Raw genomic sequence first — 3,626 nt, 5'->3', positions numbered from 1 at the left:
ATTCAGAGGACTGCGATGAACTGGGACTCTAGGAGAGCGGTCGGGATACTACACGAGTATATTTCATTATACCTGCAACAAAGCAGGCCGGATCGGCTCATGCAGCCATATGGGGAGCTGCATCCTGATTACGAAAAGATGCCATTCAAGCTCAATCCTATGCTACCCGGCCATCGGACCGGACGAAACGACCAAGAAACACCCATTTTATCACGTAGCTTGAGGCGAAAGAGCCCGTAAGTTCCCAGCGTCAAAGGAGACGGCCCGAATTTGGCCAGAGCAGAAAAGTGGCACATCCCATCCGGACAGATAGTAGGACAGTACACGAGAGTACAGTATCGACCAGAGCCGACGATGTTCAATGGGCTTAGACATGCGAGAAGGACGATAGTAGCCAACTAGATCGATTGATAAGGCCACGTTCGGTTCGTTTCCCAGCAAACCTGCAATGGGAGAAGCGCAAGTGGGATTTTCCACGGTTTCTGCACCAATAAGCCTTGTCGCTTGTCTCGGAAACAGGTGAGGGTGAGGAGATTCCATCGAATCGTGGCGGACACGCGGAGCAGCATCAACCTGCGTCCAGGTACAGTCCGACAGCTCCATCCCACTCAACAGCTGTCGGGTGTCTATCTGCCTCTCTCCGTCCCTGCCTCTCTGCCTCCAAAAGTATGTACATGGCAGCATAGCATCGTCGTGTACCTCCTGAGTGGGCTATTGCCCAGTCTCTTTTGAAAAGGGCAGCCCGTCGGGCCAATCGCCTGATGTGAAGCCATTGGTTGCATGCTACGCCGGTACCCCACGCACGTCGCAGTAGGCAGGACGTCTAAGGTTTGCTGTTAGGTGATTCAATGTTCCAGTCAAATCGAAATCGGGATTTTAGCCCCTCAACCCAACCCAACCAATTGAGCTTGACCCCTCCTCCAGGGTCTTTTTTTTTTTTTTTGGCGTAGTCGCTCCTGCTCAGTAGGTACTGTAGGTACTTTCCCAACTGCCCCGCCATCCTGTTTACGTATATCTGCTCTGTGTGTGTGTGTGTGCCTGCTTGATTGTACCAATAGCTGTGCAGCTGTAGCCAATTCTCTCACCATCTGCTATCATACTCTCTCTCTAAATTTTCTTCTTCCGTCCTCTCTTCTCTTCCCCCTCTTCTCCTCTCCCATCCCATCTACCAAATCAAACCTATACATCAGACAGTAAGTAAGAAAAATCCCCATGCAAAAAGAGGGCTTCTGCCAATTGCCTGTCTGTTTCCAATGTTATTATTGGGAACCATGCTTGTCGGAGAGCTCTCAAAACCCCCACCATCATGCTATGCTACGGCGTTGAGGCATATTTCTGGAGACGGGGTTTCAAAACATTGCCCACATGCTTGTCACACTTAGGTGCTTGGCTCCAGTCGATGGCCCTTGCTGGCTTGACCTGAGAGCTACCCTGGCTATTCTTAGTCGGGCTCTGACCTCGCCATCCGATATATAAAGCTCCAGCTCACCCCTCTTCCCTACTCTCCTCCATCAGTTCAAGCTGACATCCTTTCGTAACAACACAGTCATAACATCACAACATTTCACAATGGCGATCAAGAAGATTCACGCTCGTCAGGTCTACGACTCTCGCGGTAACCCTACCGTCGAGGTTGACGTCGTCACCGAGACCGGCCTCCACCGCGCCATCGTCCCCTCCGGTGCCTCTACTGGTATGCATTTATCTGTCCGAACCCGAACCCCCCCGACCTCTCTCGGTAACTAACCAAGCTTGATATACAGGTCAGCACGAAGCTTGCGAGCTCCGCGATGGCGACAAGACCAAGTGGGCCGGCAAGGGTGTCCTGAAGGCTGTTGAGAACGTCAACACCGTCATTGCCCCCGCCATCATCAAGGAGAATATTGATGTTAAGGACCAGACCAAGGTTGACAAGTTCCTCGTCGACCTTGATGCTACCCCCAACAAGACCAAGCTCGGTGCCAACGCTATCCTGGGTGTCTCCCTGGCTATTGCCAAGGCCGGTGCTGCTGAGAAGGGCGTTCCTCTGTACGCTCACGTCTCGGACCTCGCTGGCACCAAGAAGCCCTACGTCCTCCCCGTCCCCTTCATGAACGTCCTGAACGGTGGCTCCCACGCCGGTGGCCGTCTCGCCTTCCAGGAGTTCATGATCGTCCCCTCCAAGGCCCCCAGCTTCACTGAGGCCATGCGCCAGGGTGCCGAGGTCTACCAGATCCTCAAGTCTCTCGCCAAGAAGAAGTACGGCCAGTCCGCTGGCAACGTCGGTGACGAGGGTGGTGTCGCTCCCGATATCCAGACCCCCAAGGAGGCCCTTGACCTCATCACCGAGGCCATTGAGAAGGCTGGCTACACTGGCCAGATCAGCATCGCCATGGATGTCGCCTCCAGCGAGTTCTACAAGGAGGACGCCAAGAAGTACGATCTCGACTTCAAGAACCCCGACTCCGACCCCACCAAGTGGCTCACCTACGAGCAGCTTGCTGCTCTGTACAGCGAGCTGGCCAAGACCTACCCCATCGTCTCGATCGAGGACCCCTTCGCCGAGGATGACTGGGAGGCCTGGAGCTACTTCTACAAGACCTCTGACTTCCAGATTGTCGGTGATGATCTGACTGTCACCAACCCCATCCGCATCAAGAAGGCTATTGAGCTGAAGTCGGCCAACGCCCTTCTCCTCAAGGTCAACCAGATCGGTACTCTGACCGAGTCCATCCAGGCCGCCAAGGACTCCTACGCCGCTGACTGGGGTGTCATGGTTTCTCACCGATCCGGTGAGACCGAGGATGTCACCATTGCCGATGTCGTTGTCGGTATCCGAGCTGGCCAAATCAAGACGGGTGCCCCTGCTCGTTCCGAGCGTCTGGCCAAGCTTAACCAGATCCTCCGCATTGAGGAGGAGCTCGGCAGCAACGCCGTCTTCGCTGGCGAGAGCTTCCGCAAGGCTGTAAACATGTAAACGAGGAGAGCAGTTTGATATACCATGGGATGACTTTTATGATCGGGAATGAACGGAAATGGTTTGGGCAGCGACATAGACAAAAGTCAGAATGAATGAAATGCAGATATCCAATCCACTACCATTTTGTGTGCAGCATTGTATTGTGTCTGCCGTGCCGTGCTATGAATGCAATCAATTGTAGACCGACATCTTTGTTACCCTTGCTTGGAGTATATACATATATATATATCCATCCTGTACAACATGGAACGTAGACCAAGGCATCTTGAAAAGTGCCAGTCGTGGCGTCGCCTATACAAACTGTGAAGGTAGTAAGTAATCCAGTTGTTCCGACCATCTCGAGTGTGATGCTCGATGCATTACATGCAGAAATACTCCGTAACCTAGAGCCTGGACATTCTGCACGGTATCCACCAAATAGCAGTAATGCAAGGATAAGGGTGAAGGAATGCAGCAGTCAACGCCCTAAGCGAGAAACAAGGACCATCAAACAAAACATTCGGCTGATTACAAGTTCGGCAGTTGTTGGCCCAATGTTAAGTAGTCAGCCATGTCAGACCCCTGATTTGGATGAAATGTTAGTCGTGACAGCTGGAGTGGCTAGTGGCTAGTGGCTAGTGGCTAGTGGCTAGTGGCTAGTGGCTTGTGGCGGAGATTGTGGCTGTCG

The 3,626-nt window shown here is 52.9% G+C and overlaps 1 protein-coding gene across 1 annotated transcript; it reads left to right on the top strand.

Moving 5' to 3' along the window:
* Window positions 1-1,514: 1,514 nt before the first annotated feature.
* Window positions 1,515-2,956, top strand: PG994_011216 (phosphopyruvate hydratase; the record flags this gene model as incomplete). The annotated part of the gene is made up of 2 exons (XM_066862625.1): window positions 1,515-1,693; window positions 1,764-2,956. The coding sequence occupies exons 1-2, from the start codon at window positions 1,570-1,572 to the stop codon at window positions 2,954-2,956; spliced, it is 1,317 nt and encodes a 438-aa protein (XP_066711735.1). The 5' UTR covers window positions 1,515-1,569.
* Window positions 2,957-3,626: the final 670 nt, after the last annotated feature.

This window comes from Apiospora phragmitis (assembly GCF_038363925.1).
Source record: "Apiospora phragmitis strain CBS 135458 chromosome Unknown utg000010l:1.0-9815664.0:1.0-9183399.0, whole genome shotgun sequence".
Lineage (NCBI taxonomy): Eukaryota > Fungi > Ascomycota > Sordariomycetes > Amphisphaeriales > Apiosporaceae > Apiospora > Apiospora phragmitis.
Note: the sequence above shows the minus strand (reverse complement) of the source record. Positions and strands in the feature narration are given on the sequence as shown.